The 18,036-nt window shown below is 41.7% G+C and overlaps 1 protein-coding gene across 3 annotated transcripts in view; it reads right to left on the bottom strand.

Annotated features, from left to right (window-relative positions):
- Window positions 1–18,036, bottom strand: part of TBX4 (T-box transcription factor 4) — a 99,345-nt gene that overhangs the window by 15,694 nt on the left and 65,615 nt on the right. For all 3 annotated transcript variants that reach the window (XM_060756798.2, XM_060756796.2, XM_060756797.2), the window contains 2 exons: window positions 17,507–17,654; window positions 2,921–3,073 (listed from right to left, as the gene is read on the bottom strand). In XM_060756798.2, coding sequence (XP_060612781.2) covers window positions 2,921–3,073; window positions 17,507–17,654 — 301 coding nt within the window. The remainder of the gene's footprint in view (window positions 1–2,920; window positions 3,074–17,506; window positions 17,655–18,036) is intronic.

The following is an 18,036-nucleotide window of genomic DNA, read 5'->3' as shown; positions in this document are numbered from 1 at the left end:
TGTGTGTGGCATGTGTTAGCTCCCCCAAACACCTCCTTCCTTCCTCCCTCTCCTCTGGTTGACCCCAAGGGCCATCTAATCCAACCCCTTCTTTCTGCCATGTAGCAAAAGCATCATTAAATCACCACAGACAGATGGCCACCCTGCCTCTGAATAATAATAATAATAATAATAATAATAATAATACGTTCCTAGCTTGCAAGTGTTATTTCCTGTTTAATTGTGCTCCTTTCCTTACTTTGAAATTAGTTGTTGTGCTCCAGAAACTTCATTTTTGCGTCCCTCAAATGTATGTTAAATTGGTGGAGACTCTACAACAGGGGTCCTCAAACTTTTTAAACAGAGGGCCAGGCCACAGTCTCTCAAACTGTTGGAGGGCCGGATTATAATTTGCAAAAAACATGATTGAATTCCTATGCACACTGCACATATCTTATTTGTAGTGCAAAAAAAACAACATGAAAACAATACAATAATTAAAATGAAGAACAATTTTAACAAATATAAACTTATTAGTATTTCAATGGGAAGTGTGGGCCCGATTTTGGCTGATGAGATAGGATGGTTGTTGTTGTTTTGTGCTTTCAAGTCATTTCAGACTTAGTTTGACTCTGAGCGAGGGCCGGGTGAATGACCTTGGAGGGCCGTATCCGGCCCCCGGGCCTTAGTTTGAGGACCCCTGCTCTACAAGATATATAATACTGATATTGTACTATGCCAACAATAGATGTATAATATATTGTATGTATATATATCTTGTAAGCCACTCTGAGTCCCCTTCGGGGTGAGAAGGGCAGCATATAAATGTCGTAAATAAGTAAATAAACAAATAAACAAATATTCAATTATTGAGAAACTAGAGCAAAATGTGCTATGGCAGGATGTCCCTCCTGCAAAGACAAAGTTTTGGCAGTTTAATCAACTTTTCCTATGTGTTTATGATAGAACCAATTAGGAAATGATATTGATAAGCCAGGAACAAAAATCATAGTCCAGGAGAGGAAGTGTTTCTTTTCACAAAGGAAATGGGTGGGAACAACTCTCTACAATGTGATGGCAAATCAACTGAGATCTCCGGAATAAAACCAATAGTTTGTTAGTGTGTGATGCAGGTTGGAAAATCATCCATTTAATTTCAAAATGAAGTATGCCTGAGCTGCATGGTAAACCACTCTTCCAAACACTTGACACGTTCAGTGGGATGACGTCTTTACTACCTCTGACCGTAGCTCTATGTACACAACCTTGGAAAGGTTAGCATGCGCACCAACAAGGAGACATCACGTCATTAAAGATAATTTCCTTGTTGCTGTTAAAAGGTTAAGAGAAATTAATTTGTTAAGTTAGTTTACAAAAACTAATTATTTATCCCCCAATATTGTACAGATTTAGTAAACAGGACGAAAATGGCCAAAGGCATCCAGTTAAATTACTGCAACACACAGTTACTTGGAGGCCTAACAACATGGGTTTACTGATCGAAATAATGTTTTCTTTGTGACGGACATTTCACAAATTGCTAGTGAACAATTTATTTTAATTCATCCTTTCCAAGCTCTGCTGTGTATGCCCATTCACTTCTGGGTAATATGCCATCCATCGTACCAAACGTCATCCCTTTTTATAGATTGTGGGACACAGTCTATAAAAAGAGGGCAGTGGAGAATGAATGAATGAATCTACAAGAGAGAGTCAAAAAGTAATGCCTCCGTTGCTCTAACTTTTTTTTCTTTTCCTACTACTGGACTATCTCTGCATGATAGGATAGAGGGAACATTACTCTTTTGATAAGAGTATTTTCCTATTCTGATTAAAACCATTAATTTGAAGCTACAAGGGTTAAATGCAAAGTTATGCCTCCACCTTTGTTACTTTGGTTTAGATGGGAATATTTTAATAAATGCAGAAATAATCCTTAGAATGTGCTCTTTAACAACCGCTATTCACTTTTCCACATAATCACCAGACAATTGGATACATTTCTGCCAACTATGAACAAGTTTTCTGAAGCCGTCACCGAAGAAGTCAACATTCTGTTTCCGCAACCAGCGTCTCACAGTTCTCTCAACGTCTTCCTCAGAAGCATCATGATGTCCCCGCAGATCTTCTTTCATTATCGGGAACAGATGGAAGTCAGACGGTGCTAAATCTGGACTGTATGGAGGATGTCATACAGGGGTGAGATCCAGTCCCTGAAGTTTCAAGTCTGTGCGCTTTCATTTCAGGCATCAGCATGCTGGGTACCCATCATGCACAGATCTTCCAATAGCCAAGCAAAGCAATAATGTGACCCACACGTTCTTGTGAAATGCCAATTATGCTTGAAATTTCTCTCTGAGTGATAAGATGATCGTCCTGAATCAATCTGTCAACCTTTTGCTTGTGAAACTCGGTGGTTGCTGTCGCAGGACATTCAACTCTTTGTTTGTCACGCAAGTCAGATGTTCCCACCTCAAAATCTTTAAACTTACTTGCCCAACAACAGACAGTACTCACATCAACACAATCACCATAAACACCTTGCATTCTCTGATGAATCTTCTTTAGTGTGACACCTGTTGTCACGAATTCAATGACTGCATGTTGCTTAAGTCGCATTGACCGACCGTCTGTGCAGGGTTCCATACTTCGCCCTTTAACAACACAACTGTTCAATGCTAAGGCTTCCCACCAAAATGGAACTGTAGAGGAGAGTCTACTGAACAAGCCAGTACCTGCCGCATATCATTACTGCCATCTGTTGAGTTACGAAGGTGGAGGCATTACTTTTCATTCTAAACTATGAACATGTCTGAGCCAACAAAAACCCAAATTAAAAGAATATGCTGGGAACTGAGCCTAGGATATTTCCAGCGTTCGTCTCGGGAGCATGTCTTGCACCCTCCACCCCTCACCAATTTCATAGAATAAGACCACATACCTTGTGGTTCTGGTAGGATGTCACTGATATGAAAGACGTCTCTGGAAACACGTGTGTGCAGAACGCTGTGTTCTTGGAGCCAAACGCATTGTTTTCATCTGCTTTCACAATGTGCAGCCTCGGCTGGTACTTGTGCATCGAATTGAGAATGATCTGGAAGGAAAACAGCGGAGGATGAGCAAGATGCCCAGCTTGTCCGAACGGCCAGGACAGGAAAGCAATTTGATATTCTGAAAACACTTCTGAAATTCTGCCTTTTTTGTGCATTGCCATATCTTTGTTCCTAACAGTTTAAAGAGGTAAACTGGTATATCAGTCTAACAACTGAGAAGCCCAATTTGCCTTGCATTAATACTAATGGATTTTTACCACTAAGGAAAAGATTCACTCAAACAAGTAGACTTAATGTCAAGGGGAAACCTTTATCTTTAATGTGATACAAAATCTCAGATAGCTGTGAATGTGTCTGTATACAGACACAGCATGTCTCTGGAAGAATACATCAGAAAAAGGCTCCAGCACATGATGCCCATGAACTTTTTGAGAAACAAGAGGCTCGGTAAGCTAGAAATAATAACCACTATGAGAAGTTGTCATCCCAAGGAAAACAGAAGGGATTTTCTTTTTATATATAGTAAGTATATAAAATGCTGAACCCATACTCACATCTGGAAACCGTGGATAATAGCCAACCCTAATTACATTTATGACATCTGCTGATAGTTGCAATGGAGTTGCCTTGGAGAACATAGAAAATCCCTAGAGTGGCATCCTGTGGAAACTTATCATAGAATGACGTGGAGAACCTAGAAAGTTCCTCAAGATAATATATGTTGCCGGATGCGGTGCTAAAGTCAGGATTATCTTTTCAAAAACAGAGAATCAAGACATGTGGAAGAGATTGCTTCAGATTTAACAAGTGGGTCCAAGAGCCTGAACTCCCTCTAGGATCCAAGATGAGTAAGCTGAAAGTGTTGGACTTTAGACACATCACCTGAAGACACGAGTCCCTAGAAAAGGCAGAATGTTTTGGGGAGGTGGAAGGCAGCTTGAAAAGAGGAAGACACCATTCCAGATGGGAAGACTCCATCAAGAGAACCACAACTGCCCTGAGTCCATTAGACTTGAGCGAGACTACTGGCAATAGGATTGCCATAAGTCAAAGTCAACTTGAAAGTCAACAATGTTGCAGGTGGCGCTGACCTGAAGATTGGCAGTTTGAATCTGTGGGACAGGGTGAGCTCCTGCTGTTAGCCCTAGCTCCTGCCAACCTAGCAGTTTGAAAATACGGAAATGTGAGTAGATCAATAGGTACCACCTCGACGGGAAAAGGTGACAAGACACTCCAGGCAGTCATGCCAGTCACACAACCAGGTTCCTCAGCTTGGAAATTGAGATGAGCACCTCTCTAGAGCCAAAGATGAGCACTGCCTCCAGGGCCGGAAATGAAAGGAGAAGCCTTTGCCTGTGTATTTTTGTTTCATTGTATGTCATTGTAACAAGACACTGAATGTTTGCTTCTGTTCATATGTTGTAATCTGCTCTGAGTCCCCTCGGGGAGAAGGACAGAATGTAAATAAAGTATTACTACTATTACTACTACTACTACTGTCTTAAGACTGTGTTGTCAAAGGCTTTCATGGCTGGGATCACTGGATAGTTGCGTGTTTTCTGAGCTGTATTGCCATGTTCCAGAAGCATTCTCTCCCGACATTTCACCTGCATCTATGGCAGGCATCCTCAGAGGTTATGAGGTCTGTTGGAAACTAGGCAAGTGAGGTTGATGTTGTAATCTGCTCTGAGTCCCCTCGGGGAGGAGGGCGGAATATGAATAAAGCATTATTATTATTATTATTATTATTATTATTATTATTATTATTATTCTCTTAAGACTGTGTTGTTGAAGGCTTTCATAGCAGGAATCACTGAGCTGTTGTGTGTTTCCCGGGCTGTATTGCCATGTTCCAGAAGCATTCTCTCCGGATGTTTCGCCTGCACCTATGGCAGGCATCCTCAGAGGTTGTGAGACTTCGCAACCTCCGAGGATGCCTGCCATAGATGCAGGAGAAAGGTCAGGAGAGAGTGCTTCTGGAACATGGCTATGTAGCCTGGAAAACACACAGCAACCCAACTATCTAAATATTGGTTGCAATTTGAGATAATATTCCCATTTAAAATGTGAATGTGTGACTTCAAGGAACTGCAGACCCAATGGTATTAGAAGAGGGTGGAGTGGAAATGGATAATAGAAAATGATGGATTTCCCTGTTCCAATACCCAACATGTCCTGTTCCTGGGCTGTGGGAAGTGATTAGTTCGCTGTAGCTTCACAAACTACTGTTTATTACCTGGAGTTCCCCTTGGGTACATTTTTAAATTATTATTATTATAGATGATGATTATTTCTACAGGAAGAGAAAAAGTGTGCAAACCCATGGCCAAACAGGAGAGATGGGCCTGAAATCTGACCCAGACCTTCTGCTCCTCCATTTCCCCTTAAGCCTTGATCCCGGCCTTGATATTGATGGAGAGCAGCCCCAGACTGATGGGGGGAGGATGGGGCACAGAAGCCCATTCTTCCCTCCACGGACAAGACTCCGGCCCCATTACGGTAGGATCGGTGCTTTCAAGGCCCTTTTCATCCCAGCGCATATAACTCTACCCACAGTAGCCAGCTGCATCATATACCATTTAAATGTAGTTTTTATGGATGACATTTTCCAGAGCTGCCTCTCTTCCCCCCACAACCTCCCTCCCAAAGGAGGAATGGGAAACTGTGGCATTTTATCAGGGGTTCGGGTTTAACTGTTTGGGTGCTGTCTGGCTTAGAGGGATTTTGCCTGTGGAGTTTGGGGAAAGGGGATGTTGTGGAGGCACGTATTCAAGCAGTGCTTCACCTTCCGGATGTTGCAACCCCTTAACACAGTTCCTCATGTTGTGGTGACCCCCAACCATATCATTGCAACTTCGTTACTGTAATTTTGCTACTGTTATGGATCGTGATGTAAATATCTGAAATGCAGGATGTATTTTCATTCACTGGACCAAATCTGGCACAAATACCCAATACGCCCAAATTTGAATATATGTGGAGTTCGGGAAAATAGACCTAGACATTTGAATACTGGTGGGATTAGGAGGGATTGATTTTGTCATTTGGGAGTTGTAGTTGCTGGGATTTATAGTTCACTTCCAATCAAAGAGCATTCTGAACCCCACCAACGATGGAATTGAACCAAACTTGACACACAAAACTCCCAACAGAAAATACTGGAAAGGTTTGGTGGGCATTGACCTTGAGTTTGGAGTTGTAGTTCACCTACATCCAGAGAGCACTGTGGATTCAATGATGATCTGGACCAAACTTGGCACGAATACTCAATATGCCCAAAGAACACTGGTTTGGGGAAAATAGATCTTGACATTTGGGGGTTGTAGTTTATAGTTCACTTACAATCAAAAAGCATTCTGAACCCCACAAACGACAAAATTGGGCCAGACTTCCCACACAGAGCCCTCAACACCAACAGAATAAATAAGAATAAATAAAATAAATAAAAGAATAAATAAAAATACAGACCTCGCTACCTCTGAGGATGCTTGCCATAGATGCAGGCGAAACGTCAGGAGAGAATGCCTCTAGAACATGGCCACATAGCCCAAAAAAACCAGTGATTCCGGCCATGAAAGCCTTCGACAATACAAAAATACTGTGTTTTCTGATGGTCTTTGGTGACCCCTCTGACACCCCCTTGCAACCCCTTCCCCAGGGGTCCCAACCCCCAGGCTGAGAACACACTGTATTAAAGCACCTTTCTCTTTCTTTGGCTGTTTGCTGTGGGAAAATGGGCCTTCTGAAAATGCCTCCCCAAACTGTGCAAATGTTTGGAGTTTGGCAATTGAAACATCTAGGCTGAATTCGTTCACATGGATGACTATTGTTCTACTTATGAGCCTGTTTTACGAGAGGTTTTTAAAATGAAATTTTCAAGTTGCATAGTTTTCCTTAAGTGATTGATAGGCTTTGCAAGCAAACACTGCAGAAGACAAGAACTATTCTTGAGGGTGAATCACTTAGCAAAAAATTTGGCTTTGAAGCTGCAAGGCCATTAAATGCTAATCAAGGTGGCCAATTACAATATTGCACCTGCCTCAAGAAGACAAGAGTTCTTTCTCCCACCCTGGACATCATTCCACAGATATATAAACCCCACTTGCCTAGTGTCCAACAGACCTCACAACCTCTGAGGGTGCCTGCGAAATGTTAGGAGAGAATGCTACTGGAACATGGCCAGACAGCCTGGAAATCTCACAGCAACCCGATGATTCTGGCCATGAAAGCCTTCGACAACAATATGTTTGTCTGTTCATGCATGCTTGGTAAGGGATTTGGGGGCAGCTGCTGTTTGCCTGTCCTGCTGTAGACGGCAGCAAATAACTATATCTTGATTGCAGACTCAGTGCCACAAACAGTTTCAAAATTCAGTTTACTCCTTCAGCTAAACAACTTCCAACTAAACAGAGGATGAGGAAGGAAAGGTGGGGTGTAAAAAAACTTTGTAAAACGGAGCTTTTTTGTCATAGGGTTTATCTCCATATGTGCAGTGGAGCAATGGGTTAAACCCTTGTGCTGCTGAGCTGCTGACTTGAAGGTTGGCAGTTCGAATCTATGAAACAGGGTGAGCTCACAGTGCCTCCAAAGCCAGAAATGAAAGGAGAAGCCTTTGCCTTTGTTTGTGTTTGTGTGTCTCTTTGTATTGTAACAAGGCATTGTATGCTTGCCAGTATCTGTTCACACTGTAATCCGCTCTGAGTCCCCATGGGGAGAAGGGTGGAATATGATGAGCACCACCCCCAAAGCCAGAAATGAAAGGAGAAGCCTTTGCCTTTGTTTGTGTTTGTGTGTCTCTTTGTATTGTAACAAGGCATTGTATGCTTGCCAGTATCTGTTCACACTGTAATCCACTCAGACCCTATGGGGAGAAGGGTGGAATATGATGAGCAGCACCTCCAAAGCCAGAAATGAAAGAAGAAGCCTTTGCCTTTGTGTTTGAGTGTCTCACTGTATTTTAACAAGGCATTGTATGCTTGCCACTACCTGTTTACACTGTAATCCGCTCTGAGTCTCCATGGAGAGAAGGGTGGAATATAAATAAAGGGTTGTTTTTGTTGTTGTTGTTATTATTATTATTATTATTATTATTATTATTATTCTCTGCGGACATCTAAGGGATCTGCGTAGATGGGTTTCAGGAAGCATATGAATTGTGGAGGAGGAAAAGCTTCCCCTGCTTGGATTTCCTTTCCGCTACTTTCAGAACAGCCCTTTTAAGAAGAAAAGAATCTCTTACATATGTTAGGACCAGATGGTCTCTCTCCAGACCAATGGAGGGGGGCATGCAATGTTACCCTGCACATGCTGCCTCTTCTCTCTCTGGTTTGGTTGCCTTTCTGTTGGCCTTTGGGAGAGTGGTTTCTTTATGATACATCTCAATGCCAGCAGAAGATTTTGAGAGTAAAAGTTGTTCTGTGCCTTCAGGCCATTTCTGACTGAGGCAAAGCTATTGTGAGATTTTCCTGACAAGAGTTGGGATCTCTCCAAAGATGAGAGTGTGTGGCTCACCCAAAGTCCCCCAGTGTATATATTAATGGACAAACCCTGAGTCCAACACTCAGACAGGAATTAAAAAAGACGAAAGTGGTAAAGCACGTTTTCCCCCACCAAATCATAGAATCCTAGGGTTGGAAGAGACCTCATGGGCCATCCAGTCCAACCCCCTGCCAAGAAGCAGGAATATTGCAATCAAAGCACCCCTGACAGATGGCCATCCAGCCTCTGCTTAAAAGCTTCCAAAGAAGGAGCCTCCACCACAATCCAGGGCAGAGAGTTCCACTGCTGAACGGTTCTCACAGTCAGGAAGTTCTTCCTAATGTTCAGATGGAATCTCCTTTCTTGTAGTTTGAAGCCATTGTTCCATTGCATCCTAGTCTCACTGTAAAAGTTCATTACACTTTTGCACCTTTACTTCAATCTCTAGCTTCTTGTAACCCATGTGAATGGGTTGGAGTTCCACAAGCTTGGAGTTCCACATTTTGGCACCTTAATCCACTTTGTCGAATGAAAATGGTTGGAAATAGCAACCTTCTACAAGCCTCCATTAGTTGTTTGTTATTGCTTACTGTATTGTATATGTGTGTATTGGTATGCAGTTTTCCTTAACTCTGTGTTGTGGGAGGGCATGCAGAGGAAGTGATCAGATCTGGGACTATTCAGGACTCAGACTCCATTTTAGAAGCAGTATGCTTTTCGATGTCAGTAGAAACAGAATGCTTTAGGAAGACAGAGACTCCATTGGACTCTGAAACCAGAGAGGTCCTTTGGACTCTTAAGCTTCTAAGAAAGATGCACTGTGTTATCTGCCCAAAGAAACTACTTCAAATTGTATCTGTAACTTGATTGATATGCAAAGAACCTGTATGCTGAATACATGATGTTTGTAAGTAAACCAACTATGTTATTTTAACGAAGACTACTTTATTGTTGTCTCTTGAGAGCATGAATTAAACCAAGACATTTTAAGTGACAGTAGAGCTTTTGGGGCAACTGAAATAACACTTCTGAAACTCTGCTATATATATATATGTTTTATGTGCATTGGCATATCTTTGTTCCTAACACTTCAGAGAGATAACCAGGTATATCAGTCTAACAATTGCGAGGTCTAATTTGCCTTGCATGAATACTGGTGGATATTTATCACTAAGGAGAAGATTCACTCCAATGAGTATGTAACTCTTCTCAGGAAGATCATACTTTACAAAAGGGTTATGATTATTCGTAACAGTTCAAAGAGATATCTTGGTATATCAATACAAGACAATACAAATCTTTATTACGGATACTTTTATTAGGAGCCCCCAAAGGCGCAATGGGTGAAACCCTTGTGCTGGCAGGACTGAAGACCGACAGGTCAGAGGTTCAAACCCGGGGAAAGTGTGGATGAGCTCCCTCTGTCAGCTCCAGCTCCCCATAAGGGGACATGAGAGAAGCCTTCCACAAGGATTGTAAAACATCAAAACATATGGGCAATGTCTCCTGGGCAACATCCTTGCAGACAGACAATTCTCTCACACCAGAAGCAACTTGCAGTTTCTCAAGTTCCTCCTGACATGAAAAAAAATTATGGCCACTGACCAGGACAAAATGGGGCACAATTGTCCTGGGAAGGGGAAACACAGCTCCCAGTGAAGCAGGTATTGAAAAAAAAGTTTTAAGAACACAGTTTAAAAACACAGGTCAACGTAACAGGTATGGAACCGAGGGAGGAAAGCACTAAAGGGAGTGGAAGGGGTGGTATATCAGTCTAACAGCTGAGAAAGCTAACTGCCTTGCATGAATACTAGTGGATATGTAGCATATTTATTCTTCACAGGAAGATCATATTTTACAAAAGGTTACCATTTCTAACAAGGTCATGCCTTTCCAAAAGATTCCTAGTTTCCCCAAAAGGTTATGAATGCCATTTTGCAAAAGGTTATGAAGGTTTCCAATTTACCGAAAGAAACGGACTCCCATCTACTGGATTGTACTGCAAGCGCTTCAGGAAGCAAGTGGAAATGGAGGTGAGGAGGCAACCAGGGAAGCAGAGTCCAGGCTGTCGGCCCAGAATCAACATGATTGAGAGGTAGAGAGGAAGATCCAGCCCTCAAAGGAGGTTTTAAAGAGACTCCCAAAAGTCCCACTGTGACCCATAAAACCTTTCTAAACACTTCTGGGCTCAAAGCCACTTGGCAGGCAACTGGTGATGGGCGCAAACTCCAATGCGCTTCAGGCTGTCCCACTGAATCCACAGAAAGAGGCACAGACGTCATTTCACGGCTGCCGAGGGATGGAGAGTTGTGTGAGACCTTGAGTTAATTCTACAGAACTACTTGGCGGGGAGAGAGGGAAGAGAAGGCAGCATTTTGGTTGGGAATGCTTTGGGATTTGCCACTGCAGAAACGGAAGCGGCAGAGGAATTTGATTGGATGGGGGTCTGCATTGAGCAGCTTTCACATTCAGCCAAATACATATTCTTAGCAACAACCTTATCCTGCTCCTCCTCCCTCATCTCTTTGCCTCCACTGTCAAAAAGTCTGGTGATCGCTTCTTTCTATGCCAGCTTTGGTCAAAAAGGCCTCCAAAAGAATAGTTAATGAAAGCGATGTGTTCCTGGATATTACTTGTTCAACAGAAAAAATGAAGCAGAAATAATGCAGAAGGAATAGTGGGAGTTTCTACAAATAAGGAAATGTAATATTCAAACTTAATAGGGTATTGTCATCTGGAAGGATCTTCGGCACAACATTATCATCCCAACTCCATTTTCCATGTTTCTTTTCCAACTGAAATCAACAAACCTGTAACTCCTTAAAGATTAAGTCTAGTTGTGTCCTACTCTGTGGAATGGCACTCGTATCCACTCAGAAGCCAAAGAGTTGGCGTTGTCCGTAGACACCTCCAAGGTCATGTGGGCACTGGCATGACAGCCTGGAGCATTGTTGTTGTTATTATTATTATTATTATTATTATCTTTATTTGTACCCCGCTAGCATCTCCCGAAGGACTCGATGCGGCTTACAAAGGCCAAGGCCTCAAAACACAACTTAACAATACAAAACCTAAAGCAAATTAAAAACAATTAAAGCAATATTAAACAACAACAATAAACAATACACCAAGACACCTATTGATCTACTCACATTTGCATGTTTTCAAACTGTTAGGTTGGCAGGAGCTGGGGCTAACAGCAGGAGCTCACCCATCCCATGGATTCAAACTGCCAACCTTCCAGTCAGCAAGTTCTGCAGCCTAGTAGTTTAACCCACTGAGACACTGCGGGTTAAATCTGTTGTGTGGTGATGCAACGGGTTAATCTGATGATCTGCTGAACTTGTTGACCTGAAGGTTGGCAGTTTAAATCCACAGGTCAGGGTGAGCTCCCACTGTTAGCCCAGCTCCTGCCAACCTAGCAGTTTGAAAACATGCAAATGTGAATAGATCAATAGGTACCGCCTCAGCGGGAAGGCAAACAGGCACTCTAAGCAATCATACCAACCACACAACCAGGAGGTGTCTATGGACAACAGGCTCCTTAGCTTGGAAATGGAGATGACCACCTTCCCCAGAGCCGGAATTAAGCACCGCCTCCAGAAGCCAGAGATGAAAGGGGAAGCCTTTGTGAATTCCTCCCTCTTTGTATCAAAGCATTGAATGTTTGCCTGTGTTTGCGTTGGTATATATACTATAATTCGCTTAGTCCCCTTTGGAAGATAGGACAATATAAATAGTGTTGTTGTTATTATTATTATTTGAAACACAACAAGAGAAATACACAGTAAACAAGATCACTCTGCTGGCTGTTGTATTGGATTACATGTCGGACATTTCCCAAGTGTCTAGGACTGTGATGTACTGGCGAATAATGTGTGTAGATCCAAGTAGGGTGGCCTTTTTGCACCTGATAGATGGTAATTTTATCAGTGCCAATTGTGTTTAAGTGCAGGCCAAGGTCTTTAGGCACTGCACCCAGTGTGCCAGTCACCACTGGGACTACCTTGACTGGCTTGTGCCAGAGTCTTTGCATTATTATTATTATTATTATTATTATTATTATTATTAACAAGTGGAATGTTCTTGACCTATTTGAATGCATCCCCAAAAGGGCACATTTGATCTTGTTTAAATCAGAGAGAGAGAGAGAGAGAGAGAAGGACCGGATGTAGAGGGAAGAAAAGAAGAAGGTCTTCACATCCCAACTCAGCAGATGTGCGCATCTCTTTCCCCACTTGGCTCTCTCTCTGTGATTCAAAGCGTTCCCGAAATGGCCAGAAAACATGTTGTCTGTGTTCAGGCAAATACATAAAGGCAGAGCCATTTCGAGAACACTCCTGGCTTGGCCAAAGGAGATTGTGTATCGCACAATACAAAAGTTGCCATGGCAATTACCATTTTAATGCAAAACAAGAGCAAGGCGCAGGCCAGCTCTTCAGTTTTAATAGCTTCTCCCAGGGAATCGGATAACTGGAGGATAATCCTCCTCTTTAACTAGCTATCCCTCTCTCCTACATCCTTTGCAAACACAAAGACTAAGAAACAAAACGGACTACTACAACTTCGCGTTTTGGGCAGAAGAAAGGAAATCCAAGCTGCCTGTTTAATTTTATATTTCCTGAGTCAATTAACTTGGGGGGAAACAGACTCCGAATGGATATATGAGGACCCTAGTTTGAGAAGATCCCTCTTAAATCAGACTGAAAGCCCAGCTAGTCCAGAACCCTTTTGGAAATAAATTGGCATTCACACTATTTGGAATCACCATAACCCTTTTGGAAAGTATGATCTTTCTAAGAAGAGTTAAATAATCGTTTGAGTGGATCTTCTTCATAGTGGCAAATTAGGCTTCTCAGTTGTTAGACTGATATACCTGGTTCTCTCTCTGAACTGTTAGGAACAAAGATATGCCAATGCACAAAATATATGGCAGATCTCCCTTGTCTCATTTACAGTTTGGCCATGACTTATGGAGGTTATCACCATAGGTTACTGGGCTTTGTTCCGAGTTTAAAATTGTTGGGTTGTTGTAGGTTTTTTCGGGTTATATGGCCATGGTCTAGAGGCATTCTCTCCTGACGTTTCACCTGCATCTATGGCAAGCATCCTCAGAGGTAGTGAGGTCTGTTGGAACTAGGAAAAAGGGTTTATATATCTGTGGAATGGCCAGGGTGGGACAAAGGACTCTTGTCTGCTGGAGCTAGGGGTGAATGTTTCAACTGACCACCTTGATTAGCACATAATGGCCTGATAGTGCCTGGAGCAAACTTTTGTTGAGAGGTGATTAGATGTGCTTGTTTGTTTCCTCTCTGTTGTTGTGCTGTTGTCATTTCAGAGTTTTTTAATACTGGTAGCCAGATTTTGTTCATTTTCATGGTTTCCTCCTTTAAAATTGTTATTTTTATGTGCTATTGGTTTTACTTTTTGTATTGTTTATTTTGTTATTGTTGTTGTTCATTCACTCAGTCGTTTCCGACAATTCGTGACTTCATGGACCAGTCCACGCCATAGCTCCCTGTCAATCGTCACCACCCCCAGCCCCTTCAAGGTCATTCCAGTCACTTTAGGGCAAGATGGTAACCATCCATCTTGCCCTTTGTCGGCCCCTCTTCCTTTTTCCTTCCATTTTCCCCAGCATAATTGTCTTCTATAAGCTTTCCTTTCTTCTCATGATGTGGCCAAAGTACTTCATCTTGGCCTCTACTATCCTTCCCTCCAATGAGCAGTCGGACTTTATTTCTTGAAATATGGACTGGTTGGATCTTCTGACGGTCCAAGGCACTCTCAGCACTTTCCTCCAACACCACAGTTCATTTCTCTTTCTTCGCTCAGCCTTCCCTATGGTCCAGCTCTCACATCCAATGTTTATTTTACACGTTGTTTTTAGGCACTTTGTGTCATATGTCAGCCGCCCTGAGTCCCTTCGGGGAGATGGAGGTAGGGTACAAAAAACAATAAAGTTATAGTTGGCTAACAAAGAGCTGGTGGCACGTGTGCTATCTCTTTGGATAGAACTGGGCCTCTCCCAATTTCTCCCAATTTTTGGAACTGTCAGGAATAGCTCTCCTTATAAAATTAATCCCCCTTCTGACAAATTGCATCAGGAGTGCCCATTCCTGATCCACCTGCATGGCAAGCTTTTATATCCATAGATAGGAACCCTTGTGCCAGCAGGATTGAAGACCCACAGGTTCGAATCCAGGGAGAACACGGATGAGCTCCCATCTGTCAGCTCCAGCTACCCATGCGGGAACATGAGAGAAGCCTCCCACAAGGATGGTCAAACATCAAAACATCCAGGCAACATCCCCTGGGCAACGTCCTTGCAGACGGCCAATTCTCTCGCACCAGAAGCAACTTGCAGTTTCTCAAGTCGCTCCTGACATGAAAAATAAAAAACCACGACAACAAAGATACCAGTATTAAAAACCTCTAAAATAATCTAAGTTCCATCTTGTCTCTTGTGCTATGCTAATAATACAATAGCATATATTGTATAATGTAATATAATATATTGTATATACATAAAATATTAATATTATAATGTAATACAATATAATACGAGCACTAATAATATTATATTTAATTATATATTTTATATTACATGTAATATAATTACATTACATGTATATTATTTATCATACATGTAATATAAAATAATTATATATTTTATATTACACGTAATATAATTACATGTATAATCTATATAAATAAAAATGTTGGATTGTGGGATTAACATCACTCAAAAACCACTGGACAAATTGACACCAAATTTGGACACAATACACATATCAGGCCAACGAGTGACCATCACTCATGAAAACACTGAAAAACACAGTGGAAGGGACTTAAAAGCAAAACCACATATATATACACAAACACACAAATATATACACACACAAAGCACATATACACATACTGGGCCACAGCAACATGTGGCAGGGGACGGCTAGTATTACTAATAATATTACAATATAATGGTATAGTACAATATACTAATATATAATACTGATATTGTACTATGCTAATAATATAATATATTGTATGAATATATGTCTTGTAAGCCACTCTGAGTCCCCTTTGGAGTGAGAAGGGCGGCATATAAATGTTGTAAATAAATAATAATAAATAAATAATTATAACAATAAATAAAGATCAAATAAATAAAGAGACTAGGACACGGAACAATGGCTTCAAACTACAAGAAAGGAGATTCCATCTGAACATTAGAAAGAACTTCCTGACTGTGAGAACTGTTCAGCAGTGGAACTCTCTGCCCCGGAGCGTGGTGCAGGCTCCTTCTTTGGAGGCTTTGAAACAGAGGCTGGATGGCCATCTGTCAGGGGTGCTTTGAATGCAGTATTCCTGCTTCTTGACAGAATGGGGTCGGACTGGATGGCTCATGAGGTCTCTTCCAACTCTTTGATTCTATGATTCTATGAACAACACCCATAACGGGAACTCCAGACAAGAAACTATCAGGGACAACTAATCACCTCTCAATAAAGGATTCCCCCAGGCAGTAAGAAGCCAGACCGAAACCTTTGTGAAGCTACATTAATGGGATTTCCCATCCAGTGGCATTTTTGAAGGACTGATTCTCATTTTCTAACAGCAGTTGGATCTGCCGCAGCTTAAATAAACCTGGTGTTATTAATGGACATGGTTTGGTTGTGTCAGCGTTTTTATACTCATGTGTGTTTTTTAAAAAAACACTTTCCTTCTTCTCCCTCCAAAGAAAGAGAGAAGAAATAGGCATAGAATAATAATAATGATGAGAATATTTCAAAAAAAGAAGCCCAAAATCTGTCAAAAGAGTTAAGCTTGCTAGATCCCTAATCGCCCTCAAGACAACTCCATAAATCAGAGCTTATGTCAGGCTGACTATCTCCCTCCATGTAAAGGTTTGGAAATACATAAATTCATGTCTTCGCCTAAGAGGGATTTTGCCTTTAATCAGAGGTGGCTTAAAAGGATGTCTTAAGTTTTAAGGGCTCATGAATGTTCCTTGCAGAATCTGCCATGGAAAAGCTGCTGGTTTCTCCTTTCACATTGAATCGAGAGGCATCCAAAACACTTTCACCGCATGCGATACACAATGGCCCCAATTTCTCTTGCATTGAATGGACCATGCAATTGTTTCACTTCCATTGCAAACCCAGGAGTCTGTGTGGGAAGTTTGATCCAATTCTGTCGTTGGTGGAGCTCAGAATGCTCTTTGATTGTACGTGAACTAGAAATCCCAGCAACTACAACTCCCAAATGTCAAGGTCTATTTTTCCCAAACTGCACCAATGTTCATATTTGGCCATATTTAGTATTCGTGCCAAGTTTGGTCCAGATTTATCATTATTTGGGTCCACAGTGCTCTCTCGATGTAGGTGAACTACAACTCCAAAACTCAAGATCAATGCCCACCAAACCCTTCCAGTATTTTCTGTTGATCATGGGCATTTTGTGTGCCAAGGTTGGTTTAATTCAATCGTTGGTGGAGTTCAGAATGCTCTTTGATTGTAAGTGAACTATAAATCCCAGCAACTACAACTCTCCAAACTCCACCAGTGTTCACATTTGGGCATATTGAGTATTTATGCTGAGTTTGGTCCAGATCTACCACTGTTTGAGTCCACAGTGCTCTCTGGATGTAGGTGAACTACAACTCCAAAACTCAAGCTCAGTGTCCACCAAACACTTCCAGTATGTTCTGTTAGTCATGGGAGTTCTGTGTACCAAACTTGGTTAAATTCCATCATTGGTGGAGTTCAGAATGCTCTTTGATTGCAGGTGAACTATAAATCCCAGCAACTACAACTCCCAAATGACAAAATCAACCCCCCCCCCTCCCAATCCTATCAGTATTCAAATTTGGGTGTATTGGATACTTGTGCCAAATTTGGTTCAGTGAATGGAAATACATCCTGCATATCTGATATTTACATTACGATGCAGAACTGCAACAAATTGACAACAACAACAATAATAATGCTCCTTACATGTCCAAAAGGATCCAGGTGATTGTTTGTGAGCTTGAGTTTCTGGAAAGAGACCAGTTGGCGCATCCAGTGAGCCCCGGTAGCTGGGGAGTCTGGGTGGACATATAGCCGGCCGGGCATCGCAGGTTCAGCCTTTCCTGCCACCATCCTATAAACAGAGCAAAGGGAAAACGTTTTGTGTTGTGACATTTGCTGGAGTTTGGTTCAAGGGCATCTCATAGGTACCCAAGTCCATGGATGCATAAGTCCTATTATATACAGTGGCATAGTATAATAGTGACCTTTATATAGAAAGACAAATAATCATAATAATAATAATAATAATAATAATACACTTTATTTATATCCCACTGTACCTCCCCAAGGAGACTCAGAGCGGATTACAACATTCAGTTCCTTTAATACAGATAAATGACACAAATACAAAGAAGAAAGATAAAGGGTTCCCCTTTCATCTCCGGCTTCTGGATACTTTTCTACTGTAAGTTTTTTGAACCTGACTTCTACCTTCTTACACTTTAGTATGGAGA

Source organism: Anolis sagrei, chromosome 11, assembly GCF_037176765.1.
Source record: "Anolis sagrei isolate rAnoSag1 chromosome 11, rAnoSag1.mat, whole genome shotgun sequence".
Lineage (NCBI taxonomy): Eukaryota > Metazoa > Chordata > Lepidosauria > Squamata > Dactyloidae > Anolis > Anolis sagrei.
Note: the sequence above shows the minus strand (reverse complement) of the source record. Positions and strands in the feature narration are given on the sequence as shown.